We start from the raw sequence: 18,334 nt of genomic DNA, 5'->3' as shown, positions 1-18,334 counted from the left end.
TGTTACAGTATAAAAGTAAAAGATTAGTAGGATATGGACTGGCTTTCTCCTGAGAAGAAAGAGAGGAAGAACCATATTTTTGTAATGTTAATTACTGTGAATAAATGTTAATTACTGTTAATTAATTTACTGTGAGTAAATTAATGTTAATTAATTTATGTTAATTAATTAATTAATGTTAATTAATTTACTGTGAGTAAATGTTAATTACTGTTAATTATTGCATCCTTCTGTGTGGCTCCGAATACCAACATATGTTAGTGTGGAGAGTCAGGACAGATATAAATTTCTCCAGAAAGGGGACTTCTATTCAGGTAGCTATGACAAGTGATAATGATCAAGGTAAAGAGGTAAAGAGTTCAAGTGGAAGGGAGGAAAAGTCATCCTTGGGCGGGGCCTGACTGTTTGTATGCCTTTGCACTACCCTTCCAGGTGATCCTTACTGGCTGTAACAGACCAGGCTGCGCCAGGGGCACAAGCCTCTTGGCGTAAGTAGCCTTGAGGGGGAGCAGACCTGGGGGCCCCAGAAGACAAGAGGAGTTCTGCTCCTTGGTTTTTCTCAGAGCTTAGGGCAATGAAACAACTTGGGAGATGGCTGGAATGGCACTGGAGAAAGTCGTGACGAATCTGATTGAACATAGGCTAGAGCCTGTTTGGGGGGCTACTCTGTGGTGGTGGTGAAGGCGGTGAAGAAACGCCTTTTTCTTCACCTCCATTGCATCTGCTCAGTGCAGACCAACAGAGCTGTTCCGTGTAGCAAAGACATTGCTCCACACATCCCCTGAGGTAATGGGGGAGGTATCATCTACAGCCCATTGTGATCAGTTTGCATGTCATTTTGCAGATAAAATCGCTCACATCCATGCTGATCTGGACTCCAAGATTTTAACAGTTCTGCCAGACGTGCCTTGGGTACTATCTGGTCCTATTGTGTTGGATTCTTTTCAGTTAACACAGCTTGAGGATGTGGACAAGATTCTGGGCCATGTGTGGGCAACATCTTGCGCTCTTGACCTTTGCCCTTCATGGCTAATAAAATCTGCCAGGGAGGGTACAGGCAGATGGCTGGAGGCTATAATAAATGCCTCATTAAGGGAGGGTGTGCTACCACCATGCCTCAAGGAGGCAATGGTAAGACCATTATTTAAAAAGCCCTCCCTTGATTCTTCCAACCTAGACAACTATAGACCAGTTTCTAACCTAACCTTGGGCAAGGTGATAGACTGTGTGGTGGCGTTCCAGCTGCAGAGAGTCTTGGATGATATGGATTATCTAGACCCTTCTCAATCTGGCTTCCACCCTGGATATGGCACTGAAACTGCCTTGGTCACTCTAGTGGATGACCTGCGCCAGGAGCTTGACCTCTGCGCATAACATTCTCCTGTTATACCCAGCACTTTGGACTTTCTTCAACACTCCTGGCCAATGTTCTCTCTAATTTTTTTCATCTGTGTGCAGAATGAGTTTTGTTCTGGGCAGCAATATCAAGGTACTGTGTGCGCACGTGCATTCAGAGTGGGGCCTTCCTGAATCAACACTGCCCCTGACCAACTGAATAATTAAGAACATAAGAACAGCCCTGCTGGATCAGGCCCAAGGCCCATCAAGTCCAGCATCCTGTTTCGCACAGTGGCTCACCAGATGCCGCTGGAAGCCACAGGCAGGAATTGAAGGCATGTCCTCTCTCCTGCTGTTACTCCCCCACAACTGGTACTCAGAGGCATCCTGCCTTTGAGGCTGGAGGTGGCCTGTAGCCCTCCAACTAGTAGCTGATGATAGACTTCTCCACCATGAAGTTGTCCAAACCCTTCTTAAAGCCATCCAGGTTGTTGGCTGTCACCACATCTCGTGGCAGAGAGATGTGGCAGTGGCTGTCACCACATCTCATGGCAGAGAGATTATTTCCACGCTCACCCATCACACAGATGGTTTCCTCTCCATGGTTTGATACACGTTCACCAAATCTTAAGTAATCAACTGCAATTTAACAAGAAACAGGTTTAAAGTTAAGCAATGCCAGGGCACAGCACAGTCACTTCATTTCAAGTCTTAAGCATTACAGCTCTCATTTAGCACTAGTTTGGCCATCTTATGTATTTTTGGCTTGACTGTGACCTGAGTGCAGCCGTTTTGTAGAAGAGGGGCCTCTTTGCATAACAATAGGATCACTATCTAATGCAGCATGATTGGTGAAGAGTCTGTATGTTTTCCTCAGTAGTTTTTGAGAAGGATGTAGAAAAGAGAAGTGTAGTAGTCAATTCTATCCTGTTAAATCTTCTCCAACATCCTTATGAATATTTTTAGCTCTAACATTAAAGTCTCAGTATGTGGGAGGATGACGGTATGTGTCAGGTAACAGGTGGTCAGGTAACAGGTGGTCTGTCCTCTCAATTCAGTAAACATCATGATAAAAGAATGAGGCCTGCTGGGGACAGTGCAGTAAAATTCTTGAGAAGATAGAAATAAAAGGCCACCAGGTTCTGTAGCTTCCAAAATATTTCATTTAATATTTTGTTTTCAGTGCACAAGGCTAGTGTCCAGAAATTTAAGTAGACTTCCTGTATTTCCAGAGATAAAATTTCATATTGCACACATACATAAAATCTTCTGTTGATTTCCCATTCTTACTCTAATATATAATTAACCCCTTTCATGTAGGGGTTCACCTGTCACCCCTCCTCCTGCTGCTGCCACCGCCATTTCTCACATGTATGGAGCCAGGACTGGGGGAGCCATTGTCCCGCTTTTGTCACAGCTGGCAAAGCCGACAAAGGCCAATGATGTCAATACACAGCATTTGTCACAAGGCGTTGACATTAGCCCTTGTCAGCTTTACCAGCCCTGACACACATGGATGGATGGCTCCCCCTGCCCTGCCCTCATGTGTGTCAGCTGGAAAATAGTGGTAGCAGGTGGAGGTAGGTAGGTATGTGGGTGGGCAGCTGGCTGGTGGTGGCGGTGGAGGCAAGAGCAACCCAGGGACTAGTGGCAGATCTGATGGGACCCTCTGTCTAATTGTTTATTGGGCCTTTGTGAAGCTTTGACTGAGGCTGAATATTTTGCACAGTTCCCCTGCATCATACGGAAACTACCATTTTCAGTGTGCAGTGCTGCCATGAGATTCTTTAACTGGGGCTCCGTTAAGGAAATCAGAGCCCTCTTGAGTCCCTGTACCATTTTAGAAGGCATACACAGATTGTTGTCAAGTGTAGCTCTTCTCAGCACTTTCCCAAAAGAGCTCTTAAAAGCCATCTCTGTTAAGGGCATTCCCATCACTGAGAAAAGTGCAGTACTGTGTGGAGTATTTTCAATGTGGCTAGGTTTTGCTACATTGTTTGTATTATACACTCTAGTCTTATGTAATGTTTTTTGTTGCACAGTCTGATCTACGATCGTAATAAAGTTTATCTATCTATCTACTGTGTGGAGATCAGCACAGTGAGAAGGGGCTGTCATGTTAAAAGCTTTTTTCCTTCAGAGTGGGCCCCGCTTGAAAAATAGTAAAGATCACTAAATTATGGGACATGGGTCCTCCACACCTTGCTATGCCACTGGGCATAGCATCGTATAAATGCAAAGGATGGTAGAAGTATATGCTGCTATTTTCTGCCTTGCCTCCTGGCTGCGAAACAAATAGAAGAAGATGTATTGCATGTAAAGAAGATGAAAGAAAATATCCAATACTTTGGTTCTTTCTTGTCAAACTTTATTGAGACCAGATGCACTGAAGGTATTGATAGTCTAAATTTCTGTTTCTGTGGAGAACTCAGTATTTCCTGCAATTAGCTGTACAGTACACATTGTTTCACTCATATCTTTTTCCCCCCTCTTCCTTATAGGCCATGTGTTTACACAGTAGGGTCTCCAATAAACAACAGGGCCCTTTTCCCATGTCAAGAACCTCCTGTTGCCATGTCAACATGGCAAGCTACAGTCCAAGCAGATGCATGCTTTGTTGTTTTAATGAGTGGTGAAAATGCAGCGGAACCAACAGAATCTAAGCAAGGTACAGCATATTTATTGTCTTAATATGTGTCACAAAATGTCATCTGGGAAGTGTTTTAATACTGGAATATTACTTCTGCCATGTAGCATGGCAGTACTCTAGACTTCTGCTCAGCTCTACTTTCTCTGACTCCACCTCTCTGTGCTGCCCATCCAACTCTTCTTTCTTTTACATGTGTCTTGGTCTTTCTGTTTTGGCTGTGCCCTCTTTCCTTATCAATCCTTGTTTTTCCTTGCAAAGTCCAGGATTTTCAGGATTTTGTAATTGTGCAAATTACACGGAGGTGCTACTTTCTTTCTCCTTAGCTGGAGTGGCTCATTAACATAAAATTACCATGGATCCTGTCCTTGTAGATGCCACAACATTTAGTAGATTGGAATTCAGATCCAAATCAACTGTGCTGGTGCCCATGCAACTCTGGAGCGATGTTCCTGCAGCATGAGCAAAATATCATTGTGTGTGATCCTGCACTGACACAATAGTGCTACCTTGTCTTTCTTTCTTTCTTTCTTATTCGATTTCTATACCGCCCTTCTAAAAATGGCTCGGGGCGGTTTACACAAAGAAATAATAAATAAATAAGATGGATCCCTGTCCCCAAAGGGCTCACAAACTAAAAGGAAACATAAGATAGACACCAGCAACAGTCACAGGAGGTACTGTGCTGGGGGTGGATAGGGCCAGTTACTCTCCCCCGCTAAATAAAGAGAATGAATACCTTAAAAGGTGCCTCTTTGCCAAGTTAGCAGGGGTTGCATGCAGAAGGCTCAATCCCTGATATCCAGGTAGGGTTGAGAGAGACTCTTGCCTGAAGCCTTGGAGATCTGTTACCTATCAGTGTGGTCAGTACTGAGCTGGATGGACAGTGGTCTGACTTGGTATAAGACAGCTTCATGTGTTCCTATTTGTTGTTTCAACAAGTCTTGGTATTTTGAAGATATTTTCTTTTAGAACTCCGTTATAGAAGTTGAGACTAATTTCTGCTATTCTGTTTTGAAGCATTATACGCTTGACTTAACTTGGCCATTGAAACTCCTTCCCACACTGACTTTCACCCCAGACGGAACATTCCCATGACTAAAATTGTAACATGGAAAGGATTTATATCAGCACTGGAAATAATTGTCTAAAAATTAGATGCTGATGTCTCTTAGTAAAATATTTTTCTACCTCTTGCCAAGTGTACTTACTCACATACACTCATTCAACAGACATGGCAGGCTGAGAATCTTGTATCAGGAACCGACAGTCTTCCTTGTGTCAGACTGCTTGCTTCAGACTGGGCGGAGGGTGGTTTCCCTTCTGTGAGATACCAGTAGGTGGCAGTGCAAACAACTGTTAATATCTTTATATATTCAACAGATTCCCCCACTTTCCCACCATTTAAGTCTTCAAGGTGGCTTGAAGACAACAAAAATGCTTGAATAAAGTTGTTTGCTGTCTGTACCCGTAGGGCAAGGCATGTGAATGCTGTGGGAACTTTACAACACAGACTAACCTGAATGCTGAAGTGGGAAAGATATAAATGGGGACCACAAACTTCTAATGTAAAATAGACAAACATATATTGAATAGCAATCAAAATACACAGTCTCATTTGGGGAATCAATAGAACATATTTCTGATTGTAACACTAGTAAACAAAATCATTAATGTGGGAATTTGAAAGACTAAGCTCACTTACATGAATATAAACACAGAATACCACCCAGAGACTTGTGTTTTGGGTGGTAAACAAATGCGTCAAATAAATAAAATAAAATAAAAGCAACCCATTCACTAATAACCATTGAAATCAATAGGGTAACCATAGAGATTTGGGAGATGTGGCTCCTAGTGAGTCTCCTTATTGTTACACTAGCTGCTAATGTGGCAGTGCTGCATGGGGATGGTTCCTGAGACAGGCGGGGAGAATTGACACAAGGAACCACAAATCAGGGGAATAGGCTGGTTAGGAAAGGAGGGGATAGGCAAAACATGTTAATGCAATGCAGCTGCTTTTAGAGGTCGACCAGGTGACAAATCAGCAGCGATTGCTTTTGAGAGAAGACGATTGATTGCGAGGGGGAAATTCTCCCATTAGTCCCTGTAATTAGGATGTTAGCGGAGGAGGTCAGGATGGGGATTTGTAGAGAATTTACTTAACTTTTGTTTGTGGATGGAGAAACTGGTGCGAATATAGATTGTCTCCAATTGGCTCTGTTTGTCAAACAGGGACAGTATCTGTATGGGTTTCTCTTCCCATGGAGTCAAAAACTGATACATTGACTCTCTTTTCCTATGACCACCGATGTGTTACTCAGAGAAACACTAATTAAGGAGTCTCTGGGGACTCTGCTTTCTAGAAAAGAAATTGAAAGTGAGGAAAGGAATCCTTGTCCTAAAGCGGGCAATTGTGAGAAGGGCTATAGCTACCTGTCTTGCAGCTTGCCTAGGCTGGAGCGATGAGGTTGGCAATCCACACGGTGAAGGGAATTCTGGGCAGCTAAGTTGAAATTGCGAGAGATTGAGGGGCTCAAAATATCCACACAGTGCACTCTATCTGGGCTTTCAGTGGGGTGGATAGTCAGGATAATGAGAATCAAGGCAGCACAGCCTCAATCCTCAGGAACAGCAGCATGGAGAAGGGTGAATCTGCAATGCTGGGTTTGCTATGAGTGCGAGACTCACGCTTCAAGGCTGATTTAATCTTGAGATTTTAGACCTCAAGGTAATAGGAAATTGTTTGCATGCTTGAGAGGGAAGATTGCTCTGCAGAGGGATTTTTTAAATGTGTGATTACCTTTTATTTCCTGGGGAAGGCTTCATAGTATATGCTCACCAGATTTGTTTGCAGTTGTTCTAGAGTCTTCCCAATACATCTGATTTACAGAGACTTACCCAGCCCTTTTGCTATTGGTATAAAGTATAGGAGAGGGGCACTGGTGCCAAGCCTTCTCTCACATTCCATACAAAATGTGTTTTCCTGTTTGGTCTCTAGTAATGTCAGTTTGGACCTGGAAAAGTCCTGGTACTGCCTGGGAGACCCATAAGCATATTGTTCTGGACTGAAAAGGGGGATTACTCCTAGCAATACCAATGTCAAGGCTTAAGTAGGGGTTGCAAAACCAGTAAGATTGCTGAAAAGGAGGCACAGTATTGTCCATATTCACTCAGAAGTAACTGCCAGAGTATGCTGTGTCAATTGTGGAGAGTGCATGTGTGTTATTCATGTTCAGATAGTATGATTATCTATCTATCTATCCATCTGTGTACACACACACACACACACAACATTTATATCCCACTCTTCCTCCAAGGGTCCCAAAGTGGTGTAAATGGTTATTTTTATCCTCACAACAACCCTGTGAGGTAGGTTAGGCTGAGAGTTAAGTGACTGACCCAGAGTCACCCAGTGAGTTCCATGGCTGAATGGAGATTTGAACTCAGGTCTTCCCGATCCCAGTCCAGCACTCTTAACCACTAGACTACACTGGCCCTCATGTTTATTTGTGCATGTTTATTCAGAAATAAGTCCCATTGAGTTCAGTGGGATGTTCACCCTACTAGGTATACACAGAACTGCAGCCTTAAAGTTCCTCTCAAACCCTTTAATTAAAAGATGAGATGACAAGGTGTCTGTAACTGGAATTCCTTAAATGAAGTGCTGTAAATCTTAGCAGTTCAACAAATTCTGACATTCTTTTGCTAATAGTTTGATCAAAAATGATCTATACAAAGGATAGTTTTCCTTCTCATTACAGTTTTTTTTGCTATGTTATTTTAAAACAATTGGATTAAAAAAGAGGTGCTTTGTAACTTGGGAAATTTAATTGTGGGGAAAATGGTAAACATGCTGTTGATTAGCGTGTCACAAATGACATCCATTTCCCACATTTCTAGCACTGATTGCACTGATTTAGTAATCCAAAATTGTGCCTTCTGGTGCTGTAGAGAACAGAAAAGGCATTTAATTAATTTTGTTCAGTATTTGCAATAAACAATCCCTCCCGCTCACCCTTTGGCAATTATAAACCAGTTTAAGCCCCTCTGCCTTTCCAAAGATTTAATGCAATGTATTTCTCAGTGTGAAAATGAAAGAGATTATAGAATATCCAGTTAGTGGAATTAACTCTTTTTTGATCAATTTTTGATCAATTAGTTTGTTTTGGGGAACAGAGATATCTTCCATTGTGTAGAACTTAGCACTATTTCACCATAACATTTCCCCATTAAATGTGACCCTTCCTCACCTCACAGCTAACACTTTCCTTGCTCTTTGATCACTGTGTGTAAAGTCCATACTAGATGTGATATGCGGTCACATGCATCTTTCCCCTGACGTTTTCTAACTAAAAGTTATCCAATGACTCAGTTCAGGTGTCATGTGGATCCAGCATTGAATCTTGGTTTTATGCAGTATCCTTTAGCTTCAGGAATCCTTTGCCTGTCGCAAGAATAAGGGATTTACTTACTACTTTTTATTTTTGGCATTTATATTTATATTTACATTTATATCACTTTCCAGGCAAACTTCCCAAAGCAGTTTGCATAAATGCATTACAATAATAAGCCTCAATAAAAACCTATACGACAATCAACAAAAAGAGCTAGATCTTTACATGTTGCTCACTTAAACCTGATCATCTACGTCTGCCTCTTCTCTTGTCAGGAGAAAAAAAAATTGGGGGAACATGGGTACTAAATGCAAAAACTATATCACAAAACCCATGAACAAAGAGCAAGGTAATGCATACAGAGGCACAATGCAGGATAAAACCAAACTACACATATAATGACAAATTCCCACAGGCACCCATGTTACAACAGCAAGTCAATAAATACAATGATAAGGGCTGAACAAGCTCCACAAGATCAGAAATGTGATGCTGATGACAGTCACTGAAACGCTGGTCGTAGATAATGGTGTAAATGGTGCTGATGTGCCGGAACTCAATCCTCATGAATGTGAGGAGCTGCACTCTGCACGAAAACCTTGAACTGAGAAGCTGGGCACAGAAATCTTGAAAGTGGAAAAAGTGGAAACTGGAACCTTGACAGACTTCCTAGGTTGTAGTCCGTTTCGCAAGTATCTTAATCAGAAGTATAAAGGTCTGTGCAGCAATAATCATAATAATCAAGCCCCAATAATGCAAAATGCATAGTGAAAACATGTAATAAATATGCAAACCAACCAACTTTAAATCTGGACAAGCCTTGTCTCTAAAAGCAGCATCTCAACACAGTAACTGCTTGGACAAGCTGCACTCCTTAAAGGATTATACTTAACCTTGGAGTTAAATACTCTCCCCAGCCATCAATCAATGACCTAATAAGTGGGAATAATAGACCAGCTGTGCTGATCTTAATTTCCCTTATATTTAAAGGAAACAGGAGAAATCGCAATTAACATTTAACCCATTGGGTATACATGTGTTGAACTTGTGAATGAAAAGAGATTCTTTTTGAAGGAGGATCCTCTGCTTATCTTGTTTGTCAAAGGACCTAGGTGTAAACTTAAAGTCATTGGGTGAGTGAGATTTCTCAACGAAATGTGGCACTAATGGGACATCTAATATTCTGTTCTTAAGCCTAGATCTGTGTTCAAGAACACGGGTCTTAATAGGTCTCATAGTGCTCCCAATATACCACAAGTTACATGGACACACTATAGCAATAGCAATAGCAATAGCACTTACATTTATATACTGCTCTATAGCTGGAAGCTCTCTAAGCAGTTTACAATGATTTAGCATATTGCCCCCCAACATTCTGGGTACTCATTTTACCGACCTCGGAAGGATGGAAGACTGAGTCAACCTTGAGCCCTTGGTCAGGATCGATCTTGTAACCTTCTGGTTACAGGGCGGCAGTTTTACCACTGCGCCACCAGGGACTATGACATACACAGTCCCTTTTGTCTTAGAGTTAGCAAAAAATCTTGAGCTAACATGTTTCTTCAAACCCGGGTCCCAATATTCAGTGGTGGGAAGGCTGAACGAACAAGCTGCACAACTCGCACAAGGGTGGAAATCTTGTGCAGCCATACTCACTGGTGGTCTTTCTGAAACTTCAAGGGCTGATTTTGAGCAGAGAAATAGTTACGTGACCAAACCATGTACTGTAACTGTAATTTTTGTAAGCTCTTTTAGGTTTTTTCCTGTAATTTTGTTGTTTTGTTTTCTGGTCTTAGAGAGTAATAAACTTATATAAATGTAGTTAAGTGAACCTTACCCATGCTGTTCCTCTGCTTAAATTGAAAGTCTCTCAAGTCTGTTTTTGGTTTAAAACAAGTTGTTCTATTAAGAACTAATCTGCCTACTTTCTTTTCACTGTCTTTACAGCTAGACTAAATTTGGTTCAAATCGAGGTCCACAGGTTAGATCTCTTGAACCTCAAATGTTCATGTGTCCGCCATCTTGGATTGGGGTGGATGACATCATTACAAACTACACCATTGAGGTGTGTCACTCACTACAACTGTACCAAATTTGGTTCAGATTGGTTAGACAGTCCTCAGGTTAGTGCACTTGCACCTCAAAAGTTCACATGCCCACCATCTTGGATTGAAGTGAATGACCTCATTGCAAACTACACTATTGGGGCATCCCTATGTGTCCATACAGCTGTAGCAAATTTGGTTCAGATCGGTTAGACTGTCCACAACACTGTTCTGTCTAAGGCATGCGCACATGCGTGCGCTCACATGTTTTCTGATGTCCGCTCAGTTAACTTTAGATCCTGCTCAGGTTGAATTAGGAAGGCCCCGCTCTGAATGCAGGTATTCATACAGTGCCTTGATTCTGCTGCCCAGAACAAAACTCATCCTGCACAGGGATGCAAAAAAATTAAAGGGACCAGTGGTCCACAAGTTAGTGCACTTGTGACTCAAACATTTACATGTCCACCATCTTGAATTGGGTTGGATGACATCGTCACAATCTACACCATTGAGGTGTCCCTACAGCTGTAGCAAATTTGGTTCAAATCGGTTAGGCGGTTCAGAAGTTAGCCCACTTGCGCCTCAAAAGCTTACATGAGAGGAGAGCTGGTCTTGTGGAAGCAAGCACAACTTGTCCCCTTAGCTAAGCAGGGTCTACCCTGGTTGCAAATGAATGGGAGACTAGAAGTGTGAGTACTATAAGAGATTCCCCTCAGGGGATGGAACCACTCTGGGAAGAGCATCTAGGTTCCAAGTTCCTTCCCTGGCTTCTCCAAGATAGGGCTGAGAGTGATTCCTGCTTGCAGCCTTGGAGAAGCCACTGCCAGTCTGTGAAGACAATACTGAGCTAGATAGACCAATGGTCTGACTCAATGTTTATTATTCATTCATTCACACATTCATTCAGTTTTTGTACCACCCTTCCAAAGTGGCTCAGGGCGGTTTACAATTAAAACAAAACCATTAAAATCAGTAACAAAACATAAAAACATTGTATAAAACAATGTAAAACAACAATTAACAATTAAAACATCATAAAAAAGTAATTAAACAATCAGAATGATTTAAAAAACCCTGAAAACCAGCTTACAACATTAAAACTAATTACAACTATTTAAAAACCCTGGAAGGCCAGGCCAAACAGATAGGTTTTAAGGGCTCTCCTGAAGGCCAATAAAGAATTCAAATTGTGGATTTCTGCTGGGAGTGCATTCCACAGCCCAGGAGCAGCTACAGAGAAGTATATGGCAGCTTCCGATCTTCCTAAATTTTCAATGTAAAATTTGTTGTTAAAATTAATTGGCACAGGATCTTAAAGGGAAGGGGTTAATTTCTTTATTTTCTACTCCAAGCTCTAGTTACAGTCCAAAATGTGTAAGTGTTTCTGTTCAGTTGGACCATTTCAGTGCTAAGTGGAAAGATGCATTGCATCCATGAATATTTTTTTCATTTCCACCCTAGGTGGTGCTGTGTCCAAGGGAGCCGAACCAGGGCATACTATTGAGACAACAGACAGCAACAAAAATGCAAGGGGATGATGAGGATGTAACACTGTGGGTAGAAAGGCACAGAGCAAGAAAAGGGAAAACCAGCGTCAGGGATATGGGAAAAGACCATAACATTCTTGGAAGCAATAAGAGCAGAAGAAGAGAAAACACTCTTTAAGCATTAGAGATAAATGAGAAAGCAGAAAAATAGGCAATTGATTGTGTCCTTTAGTTTCAGCAAGTGGTAAGCAGGTAGTTTGAGAATTTCTGATATTAAGACAGATAGGAATAGACCTAAAATCATAGTAATTTATATAATGCTTTAGAGTGTTCAAAACACTTAACGTGCATTATTTTTGATAATCTATACACCACCACTTTAAGATAGGTGTCAGTTATTAACCACATATTTTAGCTGAGGGGCTAAACCTAAGAGATAGTGACTTACCTAAGGGCTAAACTAGGCATGATAGCCATGTTTATTTGTTCCCATCTGTCCTAAGAACATTATCTAAAACTAGTATTTTTCAGCCCGTTATAATAACGGGCGCTAGATTATTTTTCCCCTTTATGCCTTCTTCCTCCGCCCCCTCCCCACCTAATTAAGGGCCAAATCAGCTGAAACAATTGCCGCCGCCCGCCCACCCTCCCAGCTGCCCAAGTCCTCCTCTCCGCCCCCCCCCATGATTAAGGGCCAAATCGGCCCATACAATTGCCGCCGCCCACCCGCCCGCCCTCCCAGCGGCCCGAGTCCTCCTCCCCCGCCGCCTCTTCCCTGGCTTTGCTTCTTCTTCGCTTCCTTTTCGCCGCCTCTTCCCTGGCTTCACTTCTTCGCAGCGGCTGCTTCTGGCCACCCAACATGGCTGCCTGGTGCTGGCGGTCGTGTCTCCCTCGGCGTGTTCTGGGCATGCGCGGAGCGCATGCCCAGAATAGCCGAGGGAGACATGGACACACGCCACGGACAGACACCAAGGCTTTTATTATAGAGGATGATATGGTTGGGATCTATTTTGCTCAAGAAAAGATATGCACAGTTGAAGGGCAGTGAATCCTGCATCTTCCCATATTCTGTTGCTTCAAGCAGTTTTCTTCCTTGTCTGGCTCAGTTCTGATACGCACTGGAGCCAGACTGGAAGAAAAGTGCTTCAAGCAATGGAGTGCCATGGGATGATGTGGGGGACAGGATAGGACACACACGTTTTATTGTGAAAAGTTGGCCTCCACCACGCCTAAAGACTGTCCTAATCATGTCTCGATTGGCTACATTATGACAGTGGTGAAATTTGTTTATGGGTTATCCTAGTTCACAGCTCTGTCTCTGAATAAAACAACTTCTTCTTTATCCTTTTTCTCTCACTGTGTAAAGATTCCAGAGAAATGCTGCCCATGTTGCATAGCCCTATCACCTCTCAGCTGTGCCCTACTGGGGCACTTTGACTGAATTGGTAATTAATGTTGTAAGCCATCCCAAGCACTAGTGCACTGGAGGGGCAGCGTAGAAATATTTTAATAAATAAATTGGTAGAGATCAGTGTTCCCTATATTTTTTTTCCCATTAGTGAAAGGAATAAGCTTTCTTCTGGGTGGCAGTATCAAGGCATGTGCACATGTGCATTATTGGGAACTGGGAATGGGAATGTGCAAATGACACCATTGAAGTATCCCTGTGTGTCACTCACTATAACTGTACCTAATTTGGTTCAAATCGGTTAGATGTTCCATGAGTTAGCCCACGCGCTTCAAACAGCCACACGTCCACTATCTTGAATCGGCGTGGATTACATCACCACAAACCTAGCCATTGAAGTGTCCCTATGTGCCTCTACAGCTGTAGTGAATTTGGTTCAAATCGGTTAGGCGGTTCACAAGTTAGCCCACCTGTGCCACAAAAGTTACGCATCCTCCATCCTTTAATTGGGGTGGATGACATCATCAGAAACTATGCCATTGAGGTGTCCCTGTGTGTCATTCACTACAACTATACCTAATTTGGTTCAAATCCACAAGTTAGCCCACTTGTGCCTCAAATGTTTATGTAGCTGCCTTCTTGAATTGGGGTGGCTGCCATCATGACAAACTACATCATTGAGGTGTCCGTATGTGCCCCTACAGCTTTTGCCAATTTGGTTCAAATCGGTTAGTCAGTTCACAACTTCCCACTGGGTTATTGGTTTAAGGGGGAAAATATATGTTACATACAAATCCTTGTACTGAAGTGTCCTGTGCATAAAAGCATCATGTGCAGCGTCACCTATTCATGTGCCATGCATGTGTAATTACTAGCAAAATATAAGGGTGGTTGGAAAGAGCAAAGAAACTGAGTCATTATAGTATTCTGCCCTGATCCCGAGGGTTAGTAGCTCTACAACATGCAACTTACTTTGATTTGATTGATATATCTGCCATAACTCTCCCATAAGTTTTATAAAGTGCATCACCTAGTTCCTGATTATCTCCTACCTGTACTTTTAGTAGATGACGCTTCACAGGCATGTTCATTTGGTGGGGGAGGGGGAAATGCTTAATGTTGTGCACAAACATTTTTACCTCCAACCCACCCACAGGCATCATGTCATTTACGTTTATCAGAATCTTGCCAGTTTTGTTTTTGTGGTGGCCATACTGCAGTGCTGAGGACACTCGGGGCGATTGGGAGCTTGGACCACCAACTCCACTACCACCACCACCCTCTGTCCTCCAGTTCTGTCTGCAGATCTCGTCAGATGTCTCAAGAGAGGGGACTTTGGACTCTCCCAACGAGTCTTCTGGCAGCAGATGAGATCTGCAGCCAGAGCTGGAGGAGGACAATGCCTGGCCGGAGGAAGGGAGGAGGAGGTGGTGGCAGCAGCCCAGCTGCGGGGAGAAGGGGAAATCAGTACTGATTATCAGTACTGTTTCTGTAGGCTTGTGTGTTCTTTGACTTCTGTCTGCTGTGCAGCCTGTCAGGCACTTTCTGTTTCCCTAGTGTATAAAACCAGGGTATAAAACATGGATGGAATGCCAGGTGATCTCATAAGCCTACTGGAAAGTAGGCTAAAAACAGTATGGTTGAATTAAAATAAAACCTTTTAAGATTCATGGGTAACTGAATCTGGAGAGAACCTATTAGGTTCAGCAGCTCAAGTGCCAGTAGGCTAACTTGTGAACTTTAGAGTTGATAACTAATGTTCTTTTTCTTGTAGGGGGATTAAATTGGTTTTATTATGTGACCATGCCAATGCCAGCATCCACTTTCACTATTGCTGTTGGATGCTGGGAAGAAGTTAAAGGAGAAACTTGCACAACTGATGTTCAGAGGAGTGATGGATATGTTCCACAGTTCTCCAAGGCAGATGTCAGGTTAGTGATTATAGTTGAAGAATATGAACTTTAGAGCAATCTGCTTCTTTTGTTATACAAGAAAATGAGTCACTGGAATTGGAAAAATAGCACAACATGTTTAATCAAAGCAGATGGAAACCATATAAGAGAAGTTAGTCCAGTGAGCAAGGATGGGCAAGGGTGTGTTGCTTGTGTAGAAAAAAATCATTTGTTGAGTGAGAGAATTGTTTTCTACATGGATTCGCTTTAGCAAATATGAAAGAATGTGGAAATTAAACTCCTACGCTATGAAAGGCTCTTGCATCCTTTTTTGCAGTTACAATCTTATTTATTTTTAAGTCACTCAGATGATTTTTGTTCCAAGTTAACATATTGATGATTGCAGTTATGCTAGTGGGACCATTAGAATGGAGGATAAAATGGGATTAGTTAACAGGCTTTAAGGTTAAAATTCTGGGTTGACATCCTGACTAAATTACTCAGTAGTACTACTCAGGAGTTACTCAAAAGGACTGCTAAGTTTAAGTAAGACCTATAGTAAATTTAGCCAGGATATTAGCCCTTGAGTTAATTTTCATTGCAGACCTAGTAGAAATTTTATTTTAAGGACTCTTTTTTTTTTAAAGAATAGTGAGAGTATCTTTTTTAAATCTACAAATTCCCATCATTTTAAGTTTTGGAAACTGCTGACTTTTTATGGCCTCTTAGTCAATATATTTATTTTAGCAGGGACTTCTTAGTTCTTGTATTATGAAGAACTATTATGACTATAGAACTGTTCTCTGTTTACTATTAATAATCTGGCATACTACTTTCATATCAGTGGCTAACATCCAGACTAATGAAGCAGTGATGCTATGGGAGAAGGACCAGTGCTTGAAGAGTTCAACTAACTCAGCTCCATTTCTCATGCAGCATGGATGTTGATAACCACCCCTTCCCCTGGAAGCATAGTGTGTCACCCAAAAATATGTGTCTGAGAGTTCTGCAGTCATTAGCCACATATTTTTGAGTGGCACTGAGTGCTTCTGGGAGGGATTTGTAAAAATCCCTCCCGCCGCCCCAGCACCGGTGCACTTGTGGACTGTGTAAAGGATCTCACACTCAAATGATTTTTAAAAAACTGTTTCTTTTATACTTTTGCCACTTAGACCCATTTTTTTCCTTATTTTGCACACTTACATTTTCTGCTATACTAGTTGGTTGTTTCTTTACTATAACTGTATGAGAAGCAGTGAACATCCGTGGATAGCACACTGATCTCAGGTCTTCAAATATCAATTTTAAAGACCAATGTCCAGAGTGACTCTGGGCATTTTACTCTTTCCCAGCCTAATTCCTAATTTGTAGTAGTAGTAAATCATCATCATCATCATCAAACATCACCAAGACCTGGAAATGGCTTAAGAATGGCAACTTGAAGAAAGAAACAGAGGGTTTAATACTGGCTGTACAAGAACAGGCACTAAGAACAAATGCAATAAGAGCAAAAGTCAAAAAATCAACAACATACAGCAAGTGCCACTTTTGTAAAGAAGCAGATGAAACAGTGGACCGCCTAATCAGCTGTTGTAAAAAGATCGCACAGACTGACTGCAAACAAAGGCATGACAAGGTAGCAGGGATGATACACTGGAACATCTGCAAAAAATACAAGCTACCTGTAGCCAAATATTGGTGGGACCATAAAATTGAAAAAGTGGTAGAAAATGAAGATGCAAAAATATTATGGGACTTCCGACTACAAACAGACAAACATCTGCCACACAATACACCAGATATAACTGTAGTCGAGAAGAAAGAAAAACAAGTCAAAATAATCGACATAGCAATACCAGGGGATAGCAGAATAGAAGAAAAAGAAATAGAAAAAATCACAAAATACCAAGATCTACAAATTGAAATTGAAAGGTTGTGGCAGAAGAAGACCAAAATAATCCCAGTGGTAATTGCCGCCTTAGGTGCAATTCCAAAACACCTTGAAGAGCACCTCAGCACCACAGGGGCCACAGAAATCACCATCAGCCACTTACAAGAAGCAACTTTACTGGGAACAGCCTATATTTTGCTACGATATGTATAATAATAACAGCAACACCATTGATAATAAAATTCTGGCATCCCAGGTCCTTGGGAAGGACTCGATGTCTGGATAAAACAAACCAGTCCATAACACCTGTCTGACTGTGTAAACATCAACAACAATAATAAATAATCCATTTTCCAAAGTGTCAGGGAGGTGAAGTATGACAGTCACAAAACAGCTGAGCAGTAGAAGGTTACTTGAAGAGTAGCTCCAGATTCAAGCAGGTCAGCCAAGTTGCTTGTCACTATGGCTTGATGGAAAAATATTACCTCAACATAAATAAGCCCACCAGTCAGATCCTGACTGTCAGCAAATTTCTGATCCATATATTGAATTTTCATAAGAAATATGTAACTCCAAGCCACCTAATTTTCACTCTGTGGTTGTGAAAGTCCTTTACATGCCAAATGAAAGAATATAATTGTCTTGTTGGTCCAAATGGCCCTCTTCAGTGTCATAATAATTCATCATGTGATCAGAGGCTTAACTGTATATGTTAGCAATATCAAGTGAGACTCTCTTCTTATTTTTCACTGCCAGGTTGTTTGAACAGGCTTGTGGTCACTTGCCATATCCTTGCCGTTTCCAAGATTCTGCTGCTGCTGTTGAGGTGGTCATTCCTTACCGGGTCTTTGCTCCATTGTGCCTTTGGGAATCCTGTGTAGAAGTTCTACTGCAGCTGGTTCCTCAGTGCCTCTCAGCTGCTTATACTTTGCTGGGCACTCATCCTTTTCCCAGGCTTGATGTCTTGATTGTTCCAGCCAACTTTTCCAGTCTTGGAATGGCCAGGTATAGATTTTTTTTAAAAAAAGTTTGAGGGGGGGGCATTTTCCTCTGCTGCTAATTACTTTTAACGTGTCTGCATCATTGTTCTGTTGTCCACTAAATTCCAATGCTCTTCTCAGATGGCAGAAGAGCTTTTTTCAAAGATGCCATCTCCATCTGTCACATCTGCTGTGCCTCGGGAGAGTAGAATCTCCATTGGAATATACCAGCTGGAATAACTCTCCTGG

General features: G+C 41.9%; 1 protein-coding gene across 8 annotated transcripts in view; it reads left to right on the top strand.

Annotated features, from left to right (window-relative positions):
• Window positions 1-18,334, top strand: part of AOPEP (aminopeptidase O (putative)) — a 340,341-nt gene that overhangs the window by 17,876 nt on the left and 304,131 nt on the right. For all 8 annotated transcript variants that reach the window (XR_008316388.1, XM_053297171.1, XM_053297172.1 and 5 more), the window contains exons 3-5: window positions 3,840-4,006; window positions 15,097-15,253; window positions 17,862-18,110. Coding sequence is in view for 7 of the 8 variants with exons in the window: in XM_053297171.1 (XP_053153146.1) it covers window positions 3,840-4,006; window positions 15,097-15,253; window positions 17,862-18,110 (573 nt within the window). In the remaining variant the exon portion in view is untranslated. The remainder of the gene's footprint in view (window positions 1-3,839; window positions 4,007-15,096; window positions 15,254-17,861; window positions 18,111-18,334) is intronic.

The sequence above is a fragment of the Hemicordylus capensis genome, chromosome 2 (genome assembly GCF_027244095.1).
Source record: "Hemicordylus capensis ecotype Gifberg chromosome 2, rHemCap1.1.pri, whole genome shotgun sequence".
Classification (NCBI taxonomy): Eukaryota; Metazoa; Chordata; class Lepidosauria; order Squamata; family Cordylidae; genus Hemicordylus; species Hemicordylus capensis.
The sequence above is the reverse complement of the archived record's forward strand: the minus strand, read 5'-3'. Positions and strand labels throughout refer to the sequence as shown.